General features: G+C 44.8%; 1 protein-coding gene across 3 annotated transcripts in view; it reads right to left on the bottom strand.

Annotated features, from left to right (window-relative positions):
- Positions 1-23,822, bottom strand: part of TOP3A (topoisomerase 3alpha) — a 197,281-nt gene that overhangs the window by 46,033 nt on the left and 127,426 nt on the right. For all 3 annotated transcript variants that reach the window (XM_087372511.1, XM_087372512.1, XM_087372513.1), the window contains exons 16-17: positions 18,076-18,128; positions 57-153 (exon numbers count right to left, since the gene is read on the bottom strand). In XM_087372511.1, coding sequence (XP_087228637.1) covers positions 57-153; positions 18,076-18,128 — 150 coding nt within the window. The remainder of the gene's footprint in view (positions 1-56; positions 154-18,075; positions 18,129-23,822) is intronic.

The raw sequence follows: 23,822 nt of genomic DNA, 5'->3' as shown, positions 1-23,822 counted from the left end.
GTATCATTGTCACAATAAAAACTTACAATAGAAAAAGGTTCAATAAAACTTCTCACCGGCTTCGTCTTCAACATCATATTGGATTCTTGGCACATTGGGCAGCGACGTACCACCTCACCAACACGTGGCCCAACTCCATTAGGTCTATTAGATCTGCAAGGAAATGAAAAGAATATTAGTGATAACAACCACTTTGGTATATATGATACTTTATGGGAAACCTTTCCATTTGTATTTTTTACTTCACTTTTTATTAACCGTTGAAACTCTCTCTCTCTCTCTCTCTCTCTCTCTCTCTCTCTCTCTCTGGGAAGACGATGTTCCCCATATTTCATATTTTACATTTTGTATCTAGGCATTTTTGGTACTCTATTTCATTTCATTTTGTATCTAGGATTTTTGTAGCCATTTTTGTCATCTTAGCTGTATTACGATGAGGCCACCTAGTTGGCGCATCGTTGATGATGTATTTTCCTTTCGGATGATTTCGTGTCCCATAGGCCATGTATGGCCTTCCGTGGACCTTTAATAAAATTTCTTTCTTTCTTTCTCTCTCAGGTTAGCCAATTTGCACTTAGAGACTTAAAAGTTGATGGACAGGCAAGCTTTGGGGGCGATCATGCGACTCTAGATTGCACTCTCACACTCAGAGGTATCATTAAGGAGGCCAGACCATGGAGACAGAGGGTTTATTGCTACTTTGTGGATTTCCGCAAGCCTTTTGACACAGTATCGAGAGCTTGTCGCTTACAAGATTTGGGGTATAGAGAAGATCGGAAGCACTCTCGGTCAAAAAGGGTTGTCTGCCATCACAACCATATTTCACAGACAAGCTTGAGACCTTCATGGGGATACTGGAGGGGGAGAGGGGGGGGGGGCACGCTGCTCTCTCGCCGACTCCTGATCCAAATTCTTCTCTATGGGTCTTTCTCTTCTCGTCAACTGAGGGCCTTCAACAACACTTGGATGCACTCCATAGCTTCTGCAAGAGACAGATCTGAATGTCAACTTTGGTTAAACCAAGGTTATAATCTTCAACACATCTCGGGCAATCATGCACACAAAGTAGTTCACACTAGACGGATTACTAGTGCAGGTCGTCACATCCTATGTATATTTAGGGGTTCTCTTCTATAGCCCAATTTTCATGATGTAACCCGTGATGCAGGCCCAACAAAGTAGGTGATACGAGTGGCAATGCTTTCACTCTCATTTGCAACCTATGTAGTCTACAATGGAGCATTTTGTCCTTTCCATGGGCTCAGAAACTATGTACTAGTGTTTTATGTTTATGTTGTACTTGCCTTGGGTGCAGATGCCTACTTAGAGAGTCCACCCATTCGGCTTATTGTATTAGTCTCATATATCCTTTGGTCTTTCGAAGCCTTTCATGAACTTTCTTTCTTTCTCTCTCAGGCCGATGCTATCTCTCATACTATCTCCTCCTCTCAAGCCATCACCTCCACTCAAGCTGTTACCACCCCTCAAGCCGTCACCGCTTCTCATGCCGTTTCCCTCTTCTCATGCTGTCATCTACTCAGTCCGTCTCTCTCCTTCTTTCAAGTTCATTGCCCCTCACTTGGCCTTCGTTTTCCTTCCTTTCTTCCAGTCCTAGTTGGGCTGAGCCCTAGTCCAGAACCCTAGCTCAACTCAAGGATCAGCTTCAATAAAAGGGTGCCTAGATGGTCGCAGGCAATCATGGAGTTTCCAAGGACAAAGAACTTTGCTATGTTGAGCCCCACCAATTGGTACTCCTATTTAACCGTTGAAGCTGCCATGACACCCACCTCCTACGCAAAGACAAATCAGAGACAGAAGGCCATGTGATACCCACAGAAAGTTCATAGTACACCCCTTTTATACTAAGAGCAGCCCTTTCACACTTATCTTTTAACTTAACTTTCTCCAAACCTATGCAGGATACCCATAGATCGGGGCCTCATCTATCTTGGATAGTTAACTTGGATGTAGAGGTGTATGATGTCCACTGTAAGGTAGACCGTCATGTTATGCCAACAGGGATGGAAGCTTATCCTCTTCTTTTTTTTTTTTTTCAAGAAAGAGACTTCTATTAAGTAAGAGAAAAAATCCGCGAGAGCAAGCTCAAAGCGGAATACATCATGAAATCATGAGGATAAATTAAAAAACCCCTCAGAGTGAGGTGGAAAACAACCAAGGCTGAGGCTGAAAGTGCCACCTCAACCATTCCCTGAAGAAAGAAGCCCTCCTAGCTGAGGTTGCACGAGAGTCTCCCTGCATACCCGTCCATACGGCCATCAAAGTATGTACGGTGTCTGTCCAGATGTCTGTCTAGATACTAGCCAATGTGTGCGAGGGATGAACCTGAGTACCCTCCAAAGCCTCTGTGCATCTGGCTCTCCAGATATGCCAGGATGCTATGCTTGCTAGAATCTCCCAAGAAGTATCCACAGAGGCATGTACAGCTGTAAAAGGAAGGTGTGGTACCACATCCAACGAACAGGACTCAGTCCGATGATGTTGAACCGAAATGGCCCGAGAGGAGTCAAATCTCTCATAGAATACCTGAGGCCCTGTAAGAGAAAGCCAAGCCACTGAGCCCCATGTCATAAAAAATGGGGAGTGGGCAAAGTGACTGAAAATCCTGGCTACGCCCATCCAAATCATCCTCGCCTGTCTGCAATCCCATAAGCAATGCTGAATAGTCTCCGAAGCAGAGAGGCATCGAGGGCAAGTAGGGTCGGCTCCGAACTTGGACCTCCAAAGGTTCACTGCAATCCCACCATGGATAGAAGCCAAAAGAAGATAGTGATCTTTCTATTCCTGTGGGATTTCCAGAGTCTCCTCCAGAAGCAGCTCTGCAGATCCGTAGTGATATCAAATGTCTCCCAATGAGGAACTCTAGAAGGTCTCCAACCTCTACTACTGAGCTGATATCTCCTGGCATTACTGATCGTGTAACGAAAGAAGGGGATGCTCTTCTCTCGATGCCCTGCATCAATCCACTCCCACTCTCCGGGGTCCCACTGCAAATACCTGATGGGAACTCCCCCATAGAGCCAGAGCCTCCAAGACCCGGTGGAGAGTAGCCGGGGGTCTAGGCCTAGGAACCACTCTGAATCTTATCCCTGCACCAAAAGACCTACAACCCTGATAGGCTGAAAAGCAAACTCAAGCAAGATGTCCTCTGTGGACCTGAGCAATTTGCCACCATCCTGGACACTGAAAACTAAAGCATCCTCCTGTGCATCTCGAAAGGCCAAAACCTGAAGCGGAACACCGCCTCTCGTAAAAGTACCTGCCCAAGTGGAGGAAGTGAGTGGCATATCATCTGTGTCTACCCAAACCTCTAGAAGGGTTGCCTCAATCTGTAAGATCCTCCCTGGAAGCCTACGAAAAGCTTTCCAAGACCCCATAGATAATGCAGGTCCCCTCTCCCACCTGGACCACTGCATGTAGAGTGAGGCACCCAGTGGTCTGCCATGATCATCTAAAATATTGTCATTCCACATGATGGGTTGCCTATCAATCTCTTCCCGAGAGGAAGGAGAAATCCTCCGAAGAGTGCTTCTGAAACTGGCCCAAGCTTTCAGAATGCAACCATGAGAGGGGACGAAGGTGATCTGAGGTGTGCTGTGGTGAAGATCCACCTAACACTGCTCATCCAATCTCCTCATGAAGAAGGTGTGCACCTCTGTATGCTGTTAATAAGAAAGTCCTTCCATGGTTCCTGCCCTAGCATAAGTCCCCGCACCACCATCTTGCAAAGTAAAGCTCTGCACTGTAAATCTAGATCAATAATATTGAGACCCCCTTCCTGTGTAGGGAGGATGAGGGTCTCCCAAGCCACCCTGGCTAAGGCATCTGCTGTGCCATCAAGCCCACTCCAAAGAAAGTTTCTGATCGATCTTCTGAGCTGAATGATGCAATCCCTAGAACGGCACCAGCATGAACAAACAAACCAGGCCGTGGCCAAGAGGACCTGGTTGACCACCACAACTCTAGAGGCAAGATCCAGCTTGGCTGAGCTCCAAAAAAGAAGCTTCCTCCTGATGCTCTCCAAAACGGGAGCAAACTGCTGCGTGGTAGAAATATTCAAGCCGACTTGGCAGCCCAAATACCTGATAGGCTCACCCCTCTGAACCCAAGTGAATCCTATGTCAAGCCCCCAAACTGGAGTGTCCTCATCACTGATCCAAAAGCCATTGGATTTATGCCAATTTATCTGCGCCCCTGCCGCCAAGCAAAATAAATCCAATGCTGTCCTGAAAGAAGTGAGCGTCTGTGGAGTGGCATCCAAGTAAACTGATGTGTCATCTGCCAACTCACTGTCAAGTAGCTCCTCTTCCCTTCTGATGGGAAGTCTCAGCCCAAAGATGTCAGCTTGAGATCTAACATAGATACTCATAGCTTCGGCCACGAACAAAAAAAGGAAAGGAGCAAGGAGCATCCCTGACGGACTGATCTCGAAATCTGAAATCTCTCACCCCTTACCCCACCAATAAGTACCTGGCTGTGGGCTGATCTGTACAAAGAGGAAACACCTCTGATCCAAGCATCAGTAAAGCCAAAGCGTAGAAGGGTGCCCTCCAAAAAACCCCAATCTACTCTGTCATAAGCTTTCTCAAAATCCAAAAGTAGAATGTAGATTCTGGCCACTCTGCATGGCCCACTCTGAAGCTTCCCAGAAAGAGAAAATGTTATAAAAAATGCTTCTGCCATGCTGACTTGCAGAAATTTTTTTGGCAGACTCTGGAAATCCCACCGGAAGAGAGAAATCACTCTCTTCTTGGATCATTGGAGATCCAGGTTCGGAGCTGACCCTTCTTGCCCTCGCTGCCTTTGTGCTTTGGAGACAATACAGCACTGCCTTCGGGATTGCAGACAGGCGAGAATCATATGGAAGGGGATTGCAAGACTTTTCAGCACTTTTGTTCACCTACCTTTCTATATGGCTTGGGGATCAGTGGCTTGGCTTACTCTTTCAGGGCCCCATGTATTTTTTGAGAGACTTGATTCCTCTTGGGCTCTTCACATCCGACAACACCTTGTGGAGTCGTGCTCTCTAGAGGATGTTCCGGCCACTCTTTTCAGGGCTGCTCACTCCTCGGTCGACTCTCCATGAGAGGTCCTCGATAGCATTGCAACATGGCACATTTGGAGAGCCAGATGCACTGAGGCTTTGGAGGTTCTCAGGTTCACCCTTCTCAGATCTTGGCCAGTACTTGGACAGATACGATACACACTCCGATGCCCATTTGGGCGACCATGCAGGGATCATCTCAAGCAGCCTCCTCCAGGAGAGTTACTTTTCTCAGAGATTGGAGAGACTCTCCCTTCTTTGCTGAGACTTCTACAGGGTTGAGATGGCATTTTCAGCCTCAGCCTTGGTTTCTTTCTACCTCATTCCTCTGAGGTGTTTTTAATTACATGCTTAGCATGGTGTATTTCCGCACAGAGCTTGCTCTAGCGGGTTTCTTTATTACTTAATAGAAAGTCTCTTTTTTGGGGGGAAAAAAAACAATCTGGTGGCTGAGTGACATAGACCTCTTCCTGAAGATCACTATGAAGGAAGGCAGTCTTGATGTCCAGCTGATGAACCTCCCAATGCCGATGAGATGCCATAGCAATAACACACCTGATAGTAGTAATGCGTGAGGTGGGGGCAAAGGTCTCCTCAAAGTCAATGCCGTGCTGCAGTGCATATCCCTTTGCAACCAAGCGGGCTTTGAGGCGGTCAACACTGCCGTCAGCTTGCCTTTTCACCTTGTAGACCCACTTTGTGCCAATGGCACGCTTGTCTACTGAAAGGTATCACAACTCCCAAGTGTTGTTGGCATGAATGGATTCAAGCTCAACCTTTATGGCATCCATCCATTCCTTGCTGTCAAAGGCATCCTTGTGACATAAAGGTTCATCATTGCAAGCAATAGCAACCAAAGCTACAGCCAAATAGTTGCCATGCATTTGTTTATGCGCACCTCTAGTGCGGGCTGGCAAAGGCTCAGCTTGTTTGCTGTCCTTGAGTGTGTTCAAAAGCCATCCTGGAACTGATTTTTGTTGTTTAAGGACAGCACTCTCCTGTGCAACTGCCTGCTCAATAGCATGATCATCAACTAAAGGCATATCAGGCTGAGCAGGAACTGTTGGAGGATGTGCACCGAAAACCCGCATATGAGAAATTTCAGGTTTGCGACCATGCCATGCCTCATAAGATGTGATAGTCTTCAATGCCTTTGTGGGTGCCCGATTGAGCACATAGTTGGAGCACATGACACCATCCAACCAAAACCTATTTGGTAAAGACTTCCCTTTGAGCATACACCTACCCATTTCCATCTATGACCGATTTTTCCTCTCTGCCAGCCCGTTCTGCTGCAGAGTATAAGGCACTGTACATTGATGAATAATACCCCGGGCTGCCAAAAAAACAGAGAATACACGGGACATGTACTCTCCCACCCTGTCAGTGCGTAGAGTAAGGAGCTTGTTCCCTAAATCATTTTCAGCCATGGCAAGCCAATGTATGAAGCATAGGGAACACATCAAATTTGGCCTTCATGCCATATATCCAAGCAAATCTGGTGTAGTCATCCACAAAGGTAGAAAAGTAAAGGTAGCCCCCAAGAGATGATGTCCGCATCAGCCCACATCACTATGCACAAGGTGAAGCTTCTTGGATGCACTAACTGTCCCATCCTTTGGAAATGAGAAATGGTGCATTTTGTCCAACAAGCAGCCCTCACAAAAATGTATAACCGGTGCATGCATGGGTGGGAGAGCAACCACCATGTTTTGTGAATGCATTTTAACCAAGTTTCTGTACTTGAGGTGACCCAACCTCGCATGCCATAAGTGGGAATCTGAAATTACAGATTCAGCCACCAATTTTGCCTCTATAGCAGGCTGTTTGTCATAAACATCAAGATGATATAGCCCAGAAGAAAGTGACCCAGTAAGTACTATGATGTCATCGTACCGGTTGTCATACACGGCACATCGATAACCATCGAAGAGAACCCGAAAGCCATTCAAGGATATTGCTGCAATGGAGATGAGGTTCTTTTTTATACCTGGGACAAACAAAACGTCCATGAGCGTGATCGTATCACCTAAAACTGAAGTGACCTCCACCTGGCCAATCCCTTTCACAGGATATGATACATTGTTGGCACATGTCACTGTGCCACCATGTGAAGCAGCCCCCAATGTCTGAAAGAGTGATCTGCAAGAAGTGATGTTCTTAGAAGCACCACTATCGAAGCACCAATCTAACTTAGAATCTAAGACAGTCAAGGCTGTAGCATGCTTCTCTGGATGGTACTGGCATGTCACCGTTAAAGCCCACTCATGGTGAGCAATGTTTGCTACCTCATGACCATGATCTAGGGCGGGAGCACTAGCAGCGAGCAGCAAGTCCCTTTTGCTGCATTTTCTTTTCAGAAGCGATGCGCTTGCGACATTCAGACGGGGCAAAATTAGATGAGTGTCCAGTAGTAGATGAGCCTCCAAAAGACTTGGTTTGCTGTAATTTTATCTATTCTTTCCCTTATTTTTGTGATTAGCGACAAAAAGCCTAATTTGCAATTTGAGAAGTAGCACGATTTGTGTGACTCTGCTCTTCCTGCAAGAGAAGGGAAACAAGCTGGTCGAAAGTGTAAGTGTTGGGATTGCCCATGGCAACCAACCTCAATGTAGTAGCAAACCCTTGGTAGGACTCAAGAAGTCGATTGAGTGTCGTGGATACTACTTGAGCATCTGAAATAATTTCATCCACATTAATGAGCTGCTCTTGAAAATCCTTTATTTTTGCGGTGTATGCATCCATGCCGTCCCCCTCTTCTTTTTTTCAAGAAAATTACTTCATTAAGGATGATTGGAAACTGCAAGAGCAAGCTCAAAGATGGGGATACATCATGCTATGCATGAGGAAAAAGAAAACAGCTCAAAAGGAGCTAATAAAAATCCAAGGCGGAGGCTAAAAATGCCACCTCAACCCTGAGAAAGACTCAAAGAAGAAAGGAGATCCTCTCCAAACTCTGAAAAAAGTAACTCTCCTAGCAGCGGCTGCTCTGGAGGATCACTGCATGCTTCCCCAGATGGCCATCAGAGTGTACTGTGTCGGTCCAAATACTGGCCATAGTCTGAGAGGGGTGAACCCGGGTACCCTCCGTCGCCTCTGTACACCTGGCTCTCCAAATATGCCAAGCTGCAATGCTAGCCCGAATCTCCCATGATGTGTCTATTGAGGCATGAGCAGCTCTAGAAGGAGTAAAGGGAACATCCTAGAGGGAAGAAGACTCCATTGAGTGTCACCGTACAATGAAAGATATCTAGATCATGTCCCTCGAAGAACACCTAGGGGCCAGTAAGAGAGAACCATGCTACTGAACCCGAGGTCATATAGAAAGGTGATGTATGAAAGATGCTGAAAATCCTAGCAACACCTTTCCAAATCATCCTCGCCTGTTTGCACTCCTAAAGGCAATGCTGTACTGACTCAACTACTATGTGGCAACGAGGACAAGTAGGGTCAGTCCCAAACCTAGATCTCCATAGGTTCACTCCAATCCCTCCATGAATAGAAAGCCAAAAGAGAAGAGTGATCTTTCTATTCCTGAGGGATTTCCACAGCCTACCCCAAAAGTTTTTCCGCACAATTGCAGAAATTTGAAAACTATTCCAATGAGGGGCTCTGGAGGGCCTCCAACCTCATCTGCTAAGCTGAAATCTCCGGGCATTTCTGAATGTATAACGAAAGAAGGGGATGCTCTTCTCTCAGTGCCTCTCATCAATCCATTCCTACTCCCATGGGTCCCACTGCAGGTACCTAATAGGGGAACCACCATATAACTAGAGTCTCCAAGACCTCAGCACAAGGAGAAGAGCATCGGGGTCAAGATACCACTGTGAGTCCGTGCCCCACTCCATGAAACCTGCAATCCTGACAGGCTGAAAGGCAACCTACAAAAGAATATCATAAGAAGATCTGGTAAGTCTGCCTTCCGATTGAATATCAAAGACTAGGGTATCTTCATGTGCATCCCACAGGGTAATAACTTGTAAAGGAATGCCCGTCCCTGAGAACGCTCCCCACCAAGTTGGACTCTGTGATCGGCAAGTCATCTGTGTCTATCCACTCTGCCGGAATGATTGCCTCTATCTGTTGTATCCTGACTGCACTCCCTCTGAGGTGGCCAACTACTAAGAGTCTTTGATCCTCTGGAATGTAGAATCGATTGAGAGAGAGAAATTGCAGGTAGCAAAGCGTCGCACAAGTCTTAGCCGTCACGTCAAAACTTGGATACTGGAAAAAGGAGTACAAGGTACAAGTACCTAGACCTAGGACTAAGTGTCCTAGGTGTCACATAGGACTAAGTGTTCTATGTGGCCTAAAAGGCACTAACACTACAAGTGCCTATATTTATGCCTACAAGGCACATACCATGGCCTATAGGGCATTACTAGAACCACCAGGAGATGGCCTACAAACCCCCCTCCATGGGATGGGCTGAAGTACTCTGGAAACGTCTCAGAATACCTGGGATTTTTTTGTCATGGTGGCACATATTCATCTAAAAGGATATAGCCACCTATGAATGTACAAGGGATGTCAGATCATGTAACAAAGGGAACCAAGTGTAAAGCCTGTCGAAAGACTTCGAACTTGGGACGAGGAAGTGCCTTTGTAAACATATCTGCTATGTTGTCCTCTGTGGGAAGATAGGACAACTCTATGTCTCCCACTGACAACCGCTCCCGAACATAATGATAATGAACTTCAATATGCTTATTACGCGCATGAAACATTGGGTTAGGCGCAATGGCCAAAGCACTCTGGCTGTCAGTGTAAACAATAGTGGAGGATGTCTGTCGAATACCAAGATCTGTAAGTAACTGTCGAAGCCAAACACACTCTACTGTAGCGGTGAAAGCTGCCATGAACTCAGCCTCACAGCTAGATGTGGCAACTGTTGGTTGCTTCTTGCTGAGCCAAGAGATACATGAATTGCCAAGCAAAAAACAATTACCAATATGCGACACTCTAGTGTCGGAACATCTTGCCCAGTCACTATCCGTGTAAGCATGCATGGTAAGTGAACCCTGATCACCACAGAAGAGGGCTAAATCCTGAGTGCCTCTGAGATATCTGAAGACTCTCTTCACTGCCTGCCAATGCTGTGAACTAGGCATGTGCATGAATCTACTGAGCTGAGATACTGCATACTGTAAGTCAAGTATGGTGTGACATAAATAAATAAGGCATCCAACAGCCTACTGATAAAGAGTGATATCACATGGTGGGCTTCCATCATGAGCTGAGAATTTGAAGCCAGGGTGCACTGGAGTAGAGATTGGCTTCCAATCCTCAAACTGAAAACAATCAAGGAGCTGTCCAATATACTTGGATTGAGACATCATGATACCCCCCTCAACATGAGCAAACTGAATGCCCAAATAATAGTGGAGCTGTCCCATGTCTAACATTTCAAAAAACTGCTGCAAATCAGCCTTGAAAGCTCCAATTCGCTGAGCATCTGGGCCCGTGATGAGCATATCATCCACATATAAAATCAGCACTAAAAAACCAGATCCACTCCCGCGGACATAAAGAGTGGGTTTTGTGGGGCTATTCTGAAAACCAAGGGATAGTAAGTGTGCATGAATTTTGGCATACCATGCCTTGGGTGTTGCTTCAAACCATAAAGGGCTTTTCTAAGCCGGCATACCTTATTTTCAGAATTAACAACCTCAAAGCCAGGAGGTTGTGTGACATATACTTCTTCCTGCAGATCCCCATGAAGAAAAGCAGTCTTGATGTCAAAATAGTGCACTTGCCAATGATGATGGGCTGCAAAGGCAATGACACATCTAATGGTAGTAATCCTGGACGTGGAAGCAAATGTCTCCTCAATGTCAATGCCTTGTTGTTGGGCATACCCTTTTGCAACAAGACGGGCTTTGTATCGATCTATGCTGCCATCAGATTTCCTTTTTAATTTGTAGACCCACCGGGTTCCAATGGCATGCTTGCCGGGAGGGAGATCTACTAATTCCCATGTGTCATTTTTAGCAATGGAATGTAACAAAGCCCTCATTGCATCCATCCACTCTTTGCTGTCAAAAGCATCTTTATGACACAAAGACTCTTCATTGCAAGCTGTAGCAAGGAGTGCAAACTCAAGAAAGTGACCATGCTGTTAATTCGTTGATCTTGTCCACGCAGCAAAAGGCTGATCTTGTTTGCTGTCCATCAATGTATCAAGAAGCCATCTGGGAACTTGCCTTTGCTGTCTATTGACAGCTCTTCCTTCAATGACTGCATCATGAATAGTGGGATCATTTTGTGCCGGAAGAGAAACCTGCAAATCAGCATGAGGTAGTGGCTGATTATTGCTTGGTGGAGGGCCTGCAGGAGGCTCATGTTGCTGGTCAAAGTCCTCTTCCGAGGATGGCAGAGGTAGCCAAGATTCAAAGGCATCAAACATGTCAACATCTGGCTTAGCTTTGCAGTCCACAAGAGGAGAAGCTGAATGTTCAACAGCAAAGATTACATCTCTACTGACAATAATCTTCCCAGTATTTGGTTGGTATAACCAATACCCTCTACTCTCCTGGCTGTAGCCAATAAATATGCATTTGATTGCCTTGTCGTCAAGCTTATGTCTCAGCTGAGATGGTACATGAACATATGCAAGAGACCCAAAAACTCTCATGTGTGAAAGTGAAGGCTTCCTGCCTTTCCATGCTTCATAAGGTGTAACAGTCTGCGATGCCCGTGTAGGTGATCTATTCAGCACATAGTTGGCACACATCACTACATCAAGCCAAAATTTATTGGGCAAAGACTTGGCCTTAAGCATGCATCTGGCCATCTCCATTGTGGACCTGTTTTTCCTTTCAAAAACAGGATTCTGCTGAGGAGTGTAAGGAGTAGTACATGAGTGAATAATGCCCCGTGAAGACAGAAATGCATCAAACTCCTTTGACATATACTCTTCCCCCCCTATCTGTGTTGAGGGTGACAAGCTTGCATCCTGATTCATTCTCAACCACATTCATCCGTCTCTGAAAACATAAGAAAACTTCAGATTTGGCTTTTAAAGGATATATCCAGCAATATCTTGTGAAATCATCAATGAGAGTCATGAAATACTTGTACCCCCCAATGGCATTTGTCCTCATTGGGCCACAGACATCACTGTGCACTAGCTGCAATTTCCTTTGTGAGAGTTTTTGACAATTCTTTTGAAAAGGAAATCGATGCATCTTACCCACCCAAAAGACAACCCTCACACACATGTTTGGAAACTGTGTGAGTTTGAGGTACATCATTTGCCATCTGCTGTGAATGTAACTTTGCAAGAGCTCTATAATTGAGATGACCCATTCTCTCATGCCAAAGATGAGTTTCAGCAAGCTGTGAATCTGAAATAGCAAATGATTCAATAGAAAGTGCAGCTAAGTGATGATCAAGGTGATAAAGCCCCTTTTGCAAAGTGCCAGTGAGAACTATGGCATTGTCATCACGAAGATCATAAACTAGGCATCTGTAGCCATCAAAAATAACTTTGAAACCTGAAGTGGCAATTCCTGAAATTGAAATCAAGTTGACTTCAATTCCAGGCACAAAAAGAACATTTGTCAGAGTGACAGGATGGCTTGAAATGGATGTGAGCTGCACATCTCCAATTCCTTTTACAGCATATGAAGCATTATTAGCACATGTAACAGTCTCCCCTCGAGGTCCATCAGCTAAAGAATGAAACAACTGTCTGCGAGATGTGACATGCTTGGAAGCACCACTATCAAAGTACCAGGACTGAGCATCATTAGCAGTAAAGAATGCATCAGCTTTGGAGGGATCAAATGACCAATGGACAGCCCATGCCCAATCATCCTGAAGAGCATGTGCATGTGAAGCATCTTCTGGCTCATGGGATTCAATAGCATGAGAGGCATTAACTGTCAATCCTGCTTTCTTTTTCTCCGAGGCAATGCGCTTCCTGCATTCTGAAATGTCATGTCCAAGCTTGCGACAATAGTTGCATCTTTTCTTCTTTGACTTATCTGCTGTATTTTTAGATGCATGGGAGGAATTGCAGCTGCTATGCGCAGATTTTGGCTTGCCCATAGGCTTGGAAGCCTTGCCTCTTCCTGTCTGCTGTGAAGCAAATGCATGATCAGGAATAATGGCTTGTCTATTAACTCTACCTTGCTCTTCCTGCAAAAGCAAAGTAACTAGCTGATCAAAAGAATAGTGGTCTGGATTACCCATGGCCACTAATTGAAGGGTTGTAGCAAACCCTTGATATGTATATGGCAGTCCATTCAATATGGTACTGACAAGCTGTGAATTCGGCACCACCTCATCAATGTTGGCAAGTTGTTCCATGAGGTCCTTGACCTTTGTCAGGTATGCATTCATAGAGTCACCTTCATTCATGCTGACTTCCTGTAATTGCCTTCTCATATATGCAACACGTGCCTCATTGCGAATCTGATAGAAAGAAGCCAATTTATCCCAAGCATCTTTTGCTGTCCTGCAAGACCGAATGTGTGGAATAATGATTCTCTTGCATGATAAAGCAATACATGAATGTGCATTTGCATCTCTTGCATCCCATCTTGTCTGTTCCTGAGTTGGAAGAGTAGTAGCAAGAGTGCTAGAAGATGAGGCATCAGGAGGAGTACCCCCTGCAAAGGGACCAGCAGTAGTAGAGGCAACCACTGTAGCATTGGCTGGCCTTAGATCAACCCCAAAAACAATATTCCACAAATGCTTTGCAACAAGAATATGTTTCATGAGATAAGACCACATCGGATAGTTGGTGCCATCCAACTTATCATCTTCACGAAGAACGCCAAATAGATCTTGATTGTTCCCAGCCATAGCAAATGTGATACCCTGAAAGATAACCTAAAAACCCAAAAGCCTCAAGGCTATCACTGCAAAAAGCTGGCTGTCCAAAAATGACAGCAAATATCTGCAAATTTCCGACCCAATCAAAGGGCAAAATCTGACCCAAATGTGACTGTGGCAAGCAATGTTCACTGCAAAAACAGAAAATCTGGCAAAAGTCCCAAATTTATTGAGGGCAAATAGGCCAAAAAGAGGGCAAATATAGAAAAGCCCCAAATTTTGCTGAGATCTTTGCAAATGTGACTCAATGTATGAGAATCTGACTCAATGTCCTGCAAAAGTGACTCAATGTAGTGCAATCAAAATAGAAATTGTAGACCAAATTCCGAAAAGTAGCCTCAACTTTTGCAACTGCCAAAAATTAGGACTTGTTGTCCACAAATTGACTGCAAAAATGCACCTATTCCAAAGTATAGATCTCAAAATGTAGACTTTCCAAACTGTTGAAATGGCTTGAGAAGATTTCAAACAGTAGAAGGGAGATAATGATAGCAAAAGCCCTCAAAAGCCCCAAATTTTGAGTGTCCTGCAAATTTCACATGTGCCAAACTTGTATGGAACTCCCGAAACAAGTACAACTGTATGGAAGCGGGTACAGTGTACGAACGTATGGAACAGATCCAAAGTACAATGTACGAACTGTACGGTGTACAGTTGTACGAAAGTACGGTATCCAATGTACGATGTACGACGTTGCAAGTACGATCTATACGATTGTGTGATAAAGGAAGTACGGAACAAGTACGAGGTACGTCACAGGTACAACGTATGTGATAGATACTTTGCATATACTTGTACGGAACATGTACTCTGCAGGTATAGTGTACGGCGACGCAGGTACATCGAGTGAGTACGATGGCTGTACGATGCAGATACGTAGTACGGAGAAGTACGAAGCGGAGCCGTACGATTGTACGACGCAAGTACAAGGGACGCCCGTACAGTCGTACGGACTGTACGAAAAAGGAGGCTGGTGCAAATCCGGGCTCTGATACCACTATAGGATCGATTGGGAGACAGAGAGAGTGCAGTTAGGAAAGCGTCGCACAAGTCTTAGCCGTCACATCAAAACTTGGATAATGAAAAAAGGAGTACAAGGTACAAGTACCTAGACCTAGGACTAAGTATCCTAGGTGTCACATAGGACTAAGTGTCCTATGTGGCCTAAAAGGCACCAACACTACAAGTGCCTATATTTATGCCTACAATGCACATACCATGGCCTATAGGGCATCACTAGAACCACCAAGAGATGGCCTACATGGAAGTCTCCTAAAGGCCTACCAGGCGCCTACTATAGAAGCAGGTCCCCTCTCCCATCTAGACCACTACATATAGTGTGACACTCCAAGTCGCCTACCATGGTCATCCAATATGGAGTTATTCCACATGATTGGCTGCCTGTGAATTTCTTCACGAGAGGTGGGTGGAACTCTGCGAAGAGTGTTTCTGAAGCTACCCCAAGCTTTCAAAATAGCAACCATGAGAGGGAAAGGGGGAGATTTGAGATGAACTGAACTAAAGATCCATCTGATGTTGTCCATTCAATCTCCCCCATGAGATGGAGTACAAGATTGAATGCTGCGTAAGAAGAAATCTTTCCAAGGCTCTTGTCTAGGCATCAATCCATGTACTACGAATTTGCAGAGCAAGGCCTTGCTCATACACTGCAAGTTCGGGTCAATAATATTGAGACCTCCTTCTCCAATGGGGAGAATGAGAATCTCCCAAGCCAATTTCTATATGAGGTCAAACCAAAACTCAATAGACTAGCATTTAAGAAGAAGAAAAGCTAGGAAGAAACTTGCACTTAATGTGTGGATTAGGGGTAGCATTATCTGAGCATTGGCAAAGTGAGGATTTAAAAGTTCCCTTTCTGTTTAAGCAATGCCTTGATAATATATCAAATTCTATGCCCATGATTACTTGGGATACTATAATGGTAAAGTCATTCCAACACACACCAATCACCAAGATTGGGAGTAGACAAAGATTGGCTGAAGGCAGAGCCATCACCAATCGAGGTGGGTGACACTGACTCGAACACGAAAACCTTCCTTCCGCACTAAGTTGCCTAGGAAAGAAGAAAGAGGGGGGTGGGCTGAGGAGGAGGAAGGGGGGCTGAGGAGGAGAGGGAGGAGGGCGTTGAGGAGAGGAGGAGGATGAGAGAGAGAGTGGGAAGGAGGAAGAGGAAGAGGAAGAGGGGGAGGGAGGGAGTAGGTAGAGAGGAGGGAGGAGGCAGAGCGGGGGGAGGCGGAGAGGAGAGAGGAGGCAGAGAGGGGGGAGGCGGAGAGGAGGGAGGAGGCAGAGAGGAAGGCTGAAGCGGGGGGAGGGGCTGAGATGGGGGTAGAGGAGGCAGGGGGAAAGGCTGAAGCGGGGAGAGGGAAGGCTGAAGTGGGGAGAGGGAGGACTGAGACGGGGGTAGAGGAGGCGGGGGGAGAGGGTAGAGGAGGCGGGGGGGAGGGCTGAGGTGGGGGGAGAAAACGAAGATATCGCGGTAGAGGAGGTGGGGGTAGAGGAGGCGGGGTAGGGAGCGGGGCTGAGAGGGAGGCAGCCGAGAGAGAGGGAGGAGAGGGTGGGAGGGAGACGGGGCTGAGAGGGAGGAGAGGGAGGGGCTGAGAGGGGGAGGGGGGGCTGAGAGGAGGGAGAGGAAGTTTGTGCGGGGAGGAGCAGCCTCTTGCATTGGGTACATTTTGACATTCTCCAATTGCCTGCGTAAGAACGCAACACGTGCCCTCATTGCGAACCTGGTAAAGGTGAGCCAAGATGTCCCACGCAGCGTTTGATGTTTTGCAAGACCGAATGTGAGGAATGATATGTCTCTTGACTGAAAAAGCAATGATAGAATGTGCTTGGGCATCTCTACCATCCCATCTGGCCTGTTTTGGTGTACGAGGTGTGGCGGAGTAGTAGTAGACCCAGAGGTGGCTGTAACAACTGCAGTAGCAGTGGCAGTAGATCCAGAAGTGGCTATAGCAGCTGCACCAGCTGTAGCATTAGCACAAGTGGATGCCACAGAGGAAGGTTGGAGATCCAATCCTGAGACAATACCCCAAAATTTTTTGACAACCAGCAAATGTTTCACCATGTATGACCACATGGGATAATTGGGTCCATCAAGCTTGTCCTCAGCTGAGAACATACCCATCCAATCGTTGCTTCCCATGGCAAAAATACATCCCTAAAGGAAAAATGTGCGCTCAAGAGTAGCCACAAGGCTTTCACTGCAAAATGAGCTGGCTATCCAAAAATGACAGCAAATGTCAAGTAGTGACAAACCCAAAATTGACTGCTCACAGAGGCATTGGAGGGAACTCAGGTTCATCCCTCGCACATTGGCTAGTATCTAGACAGACACCATACATACCTTGATGACCGTATGGACGAGTATGCAGGAAGACTCCCATGCAGCCTCTACAATATGCTTGCCCAGATGGCCATCAGGGTGTGTATAGTATCAGTCCATATACTGACCAAAGTCTGTGAAGGGTGAACCTAGGGGCCATCTAATGCCTATGTACATCTGGCTCTCCACATGTGCCATGCTGCAATACTAACCAGAACCTCTCAAGAGGTGTCTACAGAAGCATGTGCAGCTTTGAAAGGAATGAATGGAACATCTTGGAGAGAACATGAGTCCCGAGTCCCAAACGTCCTGCAGCATTGAGGTAATGTGATCCCCAATCTGATCCCAAAAAGCAATAAAAAAAGAGGAGGTAAGTTCATCTGAACCTGGACATTTTCCCTTGTGAAGGACCATTAAAGCAATAATAAACTCTATGTTGGTGAAAGGTGCATCAAGTAAGACTCTCATCTCTGGTTTCACCAACACAGGTATACACTGCCAAAGAGCATCCCTAGCATCATCTCTGGCCTGTGTGTCAGGATCTACTATGAGAAGGGAGACATAAAAATCTGTAGCAATATGCATTACGGTATCGAGATCTGTCTGTAGAACCCCATCTGAGTCAATAAGTTGTGAAACACTCTCTCTACTATATATGAGGCCAAGAGTAGAGAAAAAGTGCTTATTGACTCTACCTCATTCGTTTTACAGGCTTAGCCTTTCTTTACATACCTCAACTTTCATACATAAAACAAGGACAAGATGAACAATACAATAAAGAGTAAAAATATAGACTAGAAATGCCTTATTCGGGGGGAATACTTGCCTTTCAAAAAAAAGCTCCATTGCTTCCAATAGCTTTGTTTTGTGTGATTTGGCCTGTCAATATACAAAATCATTACTTGAAATAAGTGTTTTTTAGACCACAAAATTTGGTCTTTCAAAGTATCAGGAAACAAAAAGAAGAGATTATATTTGCAGAATAGCACATCTAACTTTAAAAAATCATATTCAATATCCTGCACAAAACTTCAAAACATGGGACCCAAAGAACAATGGAAAAATTAGTAGAAGAAGAATGAACCTACAAGTCAATGCTTATGTCCATATCACCATTCATACAACAAAATAATAGACAATCTTTATGAGCAAACTTCCAAAACTAAGATTATGCCATAAAACCCAGCTTTCAAAACCATGTAGGGAATATGAGGAGAAAAGAGCAAAAGCAAAACGTAGAACAAAATTTCTAAAAACTTCGCATTGGATCACTTTGTGACCTTGAAAAAATATAAGGCATATACCGAATATAGAGGATATGTACACTATCTATTGGACATGAACAAAAATACACCCAACAAACAAGACATGAAGAAATACAAGATGTGATGGGCTTGGGCTGACTAAAAGAAGACTATAGCAGCACCAAAGACGTGGTCTTTATAGATTACTTTTGCGACAAAAGACTGTAGAATGTGGTAGACCCAAAGAAGAAGTAGACATGATAACATATAAGCATCCATCCACCAGACATGTCAGCCAACATGCAAGGTTCTCAACCCATCATAAGGAGTACACCTCATTGATATCCAACCAAGGTCCTAGCTAGAGAAGGTTCCTATAGATGAGCTTGTAGGGGGAAAAAAAGCCTCTTGGAGATAATGAGCTTGTGAAAAAGGAGAGAATGGTCCAACAAATTATAAGCTTACAAAAGGGGATAAATGACAGTGGAGCAACAACTATCATGTATCACAAATAAATGTTGTCATGACATCAGAGACATGAGGAATAGGGAGGACATACAAAGAGAGACGGAGTGACGGTGTGAGGATAGGATTACAGTGTGCAAGAGGAGAAAGTCTAGAACCACCAATTGGCTAATGCAATTGGATGATCGGTGTCATATGTATCCTAAGGGTAACGTAGAGAAATCTTCGACATCTATGTCTTAAAAGGGAAAGAGCAAAGCTTTCGACTCTTACTAGCATCTGTGTGAAGATGTCTCATCGAGCCATTTCTAACGGCACGCCTACCTCAATCTTGGTGCCAAACTATTGAGTCTTTCTATTTGACAATCGAATCCGCGTGATTTTATTGTGATGTTAGAACAACTAATGGTATGATTTTCTTCCTTGCCTGCCTTGCAATTCCTTCTGTCTTTGCGCTGAGTGCATCTTTAATTTTGATTCAGTCTAAAAGAAATTTTTGAATCAAAACAACAGTCTTATATTTCAATAAGGGTCATCAAAGCATTTCTACTCGTCTATATCCATGGTGTTCTCTGGATCCTTGCATCTCTATTTGCTATATGGGTATTGTAACGCCTAGATGGAACTAAATTCACAAGAGACCCTACATTCTATAAGCGCAATAAGAGTTTTCCCAAACTTGGCGATAATTGGTGAAGTGAAGAGACAATTGAAAAGATTCCTAGATACTAGAATTTTTGTTTTGATGTTCATCGCAATTCATGACAGAATTGGAAAGGCTAGCGACACAAAGTATGAAAACCATGTCCGGTTTTCTGATGGCCAGTACCTTGCTCTATGCCTTTTTTTTTGGTAGGTATTATTTTGAGTCTTTGAGCTTTATGGTTTGATTGACTGCTCCCATGTTTTGGACGACATCATTTCCGTAAACATGCAAGGGCTATGGTTCTGGGTTCTCTGCCCAAGATGTTTCCCAAAATGATTGTAATGCCTTGAGCAAGGGGGGTTTTGTCTTTCATTTGTTGATAGACTATCATTTTTTAGTTAAAGCCTCTTTGTGAAATCTCCTCTTTATGGTTGTGAGGAAGATTCCTTTTGTGAGTGTTGATACTCATTTTAGGTCTTGATTCCGTCTTTCAGTAGTGAAACTCTTTGTTTTGAGTATTCACAATCTGTCAAGAATCTGCCAATTTGGATAGTGTGTCATGTGAACCCCTATCTTCAGTTTGAGGGGGGTGTTGGAAAGGCAAACCTTGAGAAAGTATGCTCAATAAGGTGATATGTGATGTGTGATCTTGGTTGGTGTGATGGAGAAAATTATGGAGGAGATTTAGGATCTAGAAGCCCCTCGTGACAACAGAGTGATGCATGAAGGAAGAAGACGCTTTGTATCTCCAAGCCTATTTAAATGGCTCTTCTCATGAATAAAGATATGCTCATTGTGTCGACTCTCTCCCTCACAGGTAGCCATACTCATGCTTGATCTTCCATAGCTTGTATTTTAATAATTAGAGAACATCTCTACTCTTTCTAGTCATGTACACCTTTATGTTATACGAGGCTGCATAGATCTTGAACCCTAATATCAATTCCCCCCTGATCATTTCCAAACTTGGACCGACCTAATGGAAGAATTCTCACAGACTTTCAAGCTGGAAAAGTTTGGACATATGATTGTCCAGGAGTTGCTCACAGACAGCATGAAGCCGGGAAAGAGCATCTCTGAAATGTACACTCGGATGAGAGTCTTGGCAGCTAAGATGTCTATCCCACCTATGATGTTGCCATGAAGGGGTGGTTATGGAAAACTACGTAGCCCCATTGCCATAAGACAAGTTGAAAATTTGCCCGAGCATGCCTCACTACAAGACTTCTTGAGGAAAGCAATGAAGATGTAACGGTCCAGTTAAGTTTTGCACCATCACAACCTTCAACCACCAAGCTTCCAAACAAGGAGGGATCATCAAAATGGCAACATCTCAACGAGTTGCAAGAAATCAAGGAAGGACTAAAAGAAAGAACAAGGGTGGACTGACCTTCATCCTTTGAAACTCAGGTCAGAAGTGGTCTCTGGTGCACCAAGTGCAAGATACCAACTTCTATCTTCTTTTGTATGTTTCGTGAAATTCATAGGCATGATACCTCGGAATGTAGACACCTTGAAGGTTTCAGGAAGCTTCTACCAAAGTATCCTAGTAGGGAATCCCTAGTCGATGTAGTCAACAGAGCAGCACCGACCACTTCCGGCCCAGTGCCAGTACCTCCTACCCTTGTGACTGCATCGGAGTCACTTACTCCTATTGTTCCGCCTGCCATACTTTCTTCCTGCACCCAATCAGATTGGAACCCTATATTTCTATTATCAGCCCTACTATGCACCGTACCAACCACCTACTCCAAGAGGTGGATATGGACCATTTCTACCAACATGGGCGACTAGATGGTTTTCGAGGAGGTTGGGGTGGAGCAATAGAGGGACAAATGCGAAGAGGGAAGGAATGTTATGCTCTCGCCGAGATAGCATGACCTTGGAAAGATCGGTGGGCATTTTCTCTTAGATAACCGACTTTTGTAATATTTTATGTGCGTAAATAAAATGGTCAAGGGAAGTAACTGCCAAGGTCCTAGTTGAGGGTGTATTGGCATCGACTAGGTGGTTCTGAGTGCTAAGGCCTAGGTGCACCTAAATGTGTAAAAATGCCAAGGGGCAAATGTTTTAATTGTGTCCCAAGAGAGGGGTAAATGGTGTACCAAGTTAAAGGTCTAAAATGATGACATGTGGCAGGGGGAACCATCTAGAAAACTGAGGGCTTGTGGATATGCATGAAAAGGAATTGAATTACGTATCTTTTGTACATGTGATCCATGAGATAGGCTGGGTGGATATTCGGGATGCCAGCGCCTGTGATTTTGGATTAGCTAGTGAATCAACGACAAGCTAAGAGTTTAGAAAGTGTTTGTAAAAAAAGCGGACTGCACTGCTATAATTTGCTGCAAATCACTGCCAGTAAGTATGATGTCATCCACATATAGTACCAACATGATCAATTCTGATTTTTGCTGCAAAAGATACAGATTTGGCTCTGTATGAGTGTTTATGAAGCCCTGGGACAACAAAAACTGATGTATCTTATGGTACCACGCACGAGGTGCTTGCTTCAGCCCATATAGAGCCTTCCTGAGCTTGCATACCTTATGCTCTTGTCCCTTCACCTCAAAACCTTGGGGCTGATGTACATAGACCTCCTCTTTAAGATCTCCAATGAGGAAAGCGGTCTTGACATCGATCTGGTACACTGACCAACCATAAAATGCAGCAAGAGAGATGATAGAACGAATGGTGGTCATCTTGGCCACAGGAGCAAATGTCTCCTCATAATCTATCCCCTCTTGTGCATATCCCTTGGCAACCAAACGGGCTTTGTATTTCTCAACTGTGCCATCTAAATGGTATTTCACCTTATAAATCCATTTCGTGCCAACCACATTTTTCCCAATGGGCGCATCAACCGAGCCCCATGTGGCATTCTTCTCAATGGATTTAATCTCAACTTCCATAGCTTTCTGCCATACCGGATTATGCTGAGCATCCTTGAAGCCATGAGGCTCATTTTCAGCTTCCATCACTGAGGTCATCAAAGCAAAATTGACCTTTTTCTGATTTTTCTGAGTGCTGGCCCTGGTTTTCCCCAAAGTAGGCTGATCCTTAGCATCTTGAATGGTCAACCTTGCCCAACATGGAATAGATTTCTCTGCTGTACCACTCGGAGCTGCATCGACATCTTTAGTGGCCTCATGACGTTGATAATGCCTCCAAACATGAGGCTGTCTATTCTCATTAATTGGCTGCAAATCTGAAACATTTGAGGGAGAGCCATCCTCAACATGTGGCAAGCCATCTGCACTATGAGAAGTAGAAGGAGAAGCATCAAAAGACTCCATCTCATCATCCTCAAACTGGATGATGTCCAAAGGGGTGTCATCGTATAGTGACAAGTCTGCACTAGCGGGCTGCATGCACTCATTCTCAGCAAAGAGAACATCTATGCTGATTATTACCTTCCTGGTAGTGGGATTATAAAGCCTAAATCCCTTGCTTTCAGTGCTATACCCCACGAAAATGCATTTGACGCTCGTCATCAAGCTTTGTTCGATGTGCATCTAGAACCAAAGCATATGCCACTAAGCCAAAAACTCTGAAATGACTAACCTTTGGCTTAAAGCCATACAAAGCCTCAAATGGAGTCACATTAACCAAAGCTTTAGTAGGGCATCTGTTCTGAATATAAGTGGCTGTCACAACTGCTTCTCCCCAAAAAGCCTTTGAGACTCTCTTGAATTTCAGCATGCATCTCGTCATTTCCATGAGAGCACGATTCTTCCTCTCAGAGAGTGGATTCTGCTATGGTGTGTAAGGGCATGTCAAGTGATGTTTAATCCCATGCTGCTTCAAAAATCCCTGGAATGCATGTGACATGTACTCTCCCCCTCTATCAGAGTTGAGTGTTCCAATTCTAGAATTGGTTTGGCTGTGTTTTGGCTCAAGCTTTTTCTGAAATTTGCATTTTCCACCCACGGCAAGCGCTTGCTCACCCTAACGAGAGGCTTTGGCAAAATTTGAGCATCTCTCTTCTTCCTGCAACAAAAGCCCAACTAACTCATCGAACAAGAGTGGGACTACCCTGAGAACAATGATCAATGAAGTGACGAATGTGCCATATGAGGACACTAAGCTATTGAGAGTAATAGAGACGAGCTTCTTGTCTTCTATTTCCTCATCAATACTTACAAGCTGATCACGTAGATCAGTGATCCTGGCAACATGATCAGTGATGGCCTGGCCTTCCTGCATCTCGAGATCCTT

This window comes from Dipteris shenzhenensis, chromosome 3 (genome assembly GCF_047967505.1).
Source record: "Dipteris shenzhenensis isolate YYH24624 ecotype China chromosome 3, Dip_SZ_1.0, whole genome shotgun sequence".
Taxonomy (NCBI): domain Eukaryota; kingdom Viridiplantae; phylum Streptophyta; class Polypodiopsida; order Gleicheniales; family Dipteridaceae; genus Dipteris; species Dipteris shenzhenensis.
This window is presented reverse-complemented; position numbering and strand designations above follow the sequence as displayed.